The sequence below is a fragment of the Eurypyga helias genome, unplaced genomic scaffold (genome assembly GCF_000690775.1).
Source record: "Eurypyga helias isolate BGI_N326 unplaced genomic scaffold, ASM69077v1 scaffold9955, whole genome shotgun sequence".
In the NCBI taxonomy this organism is placed as follows: domain Eukaryota; kingdom Metazoa; phylum Chordata; class Aves; order Eurypygiformes; family Eurypygidae; genus Eurypyga; species Eurypyga helias.
The window spans coordinates 3264-4154 of record NW_010252042.1 but is presented as its reverse complement, the minus strand read 5'-3'; the positions used below and the strand labels follow the sequence as shown (position 1 = coordinate 4154).

The window sequence follows — 891 nt, the reverse complement described above, 5'->3', positions numbered from 1 at the left end:
CCAAAAGCACCCGCGCGGCTCCAAAAGCCCCCTGCCCGGCTCCAAAACCCCCCTGCCCGGTTCCAAAACCCCCTTGCCCAGCTCCAAAACCCCCCTGCCCGGCTCCAAAACCTCCTGCCCAGCAGGTCTCCTTCCAGCACACGCTGGGGATGCAGCTTTCCTCCACACCAGGACGCGGGAGCTGCATCCCACCCAGACTCTGCTTTTTGCCAACCCTTGGCAGGACAACAGGCGCAGGAGCAGCCCCTCTCCCCGCACTCACCTCTTCCTCCTTCCGCAGGCTGTCGGGCTGTGCCAGCCGGAACAGACAGTCGTAAACGGGGTTCACCAGAGCCATCATGGGCATGTTGTTCACCTGTAAGGAAGCAGGAGCCACCTCAGCTTGGGGCCAGCTACTTTAAATAGTTGTTCCTTTGCTGCTCTTCAAAGGAGAAGGGAGAATTTACTTGTGCTGCCAAATGGGCTGTCGGTGGGATTTACATGGTAGACCAGATGTCCAAGTCTCCAGGAGCCAGAGAAGCTGAACAAACTATGTGAAAATACCTATTTTTACACATGAGCAGGTAGTCATGGGAGAAACACTTATTCCAACAGCATTTTCCCTGCCTGCAGCTCTACCTGCATCATTTTTACATCCACTCCAAGCAGGCACCCCCATACACACACTGCGGCGAGGGCTCGCAGACAACTTCCACCAGTACGTGGGCTAGGAACGATGTGAGCCCCCACGGGCCCCCCCGGGACCTCGGAGCAACTAAATGAGTTCAAACTGGGACATCTGGGGATTTCAGAGGCAGGTGTAAACCGAGGAAGCTCAGACTTTGTGACTGTTGCCAGAGGTGGCTCTGTCTCTCCCAGCACACTGACCCGTAGGCAGCCCCAGCCCTGGCA

The 891-nt window shown here is 57.0% G+C and overlaps 1 protein-coding gene across 1 annotated transcript in view; it reads right to left on the bottom strand.

Moving 5' to 3' along the window:
- Positions 1-262: 262 nt before the first annotated feature.
- MIF4GD (MIF4G domain containing) overlaps positions 263-891 on the bottom strand; it is a gene marked incomplete at its 3' end in the record, with an annotated part of 2705 nt that continues 2076 nt past the window's right edge. The window contains 1 exon segment of the mRNA XM_010152211.1: positions 263-355. Coding sequence (XP_010150513.1) covers positions 263-355 — 93 coding nt within the window.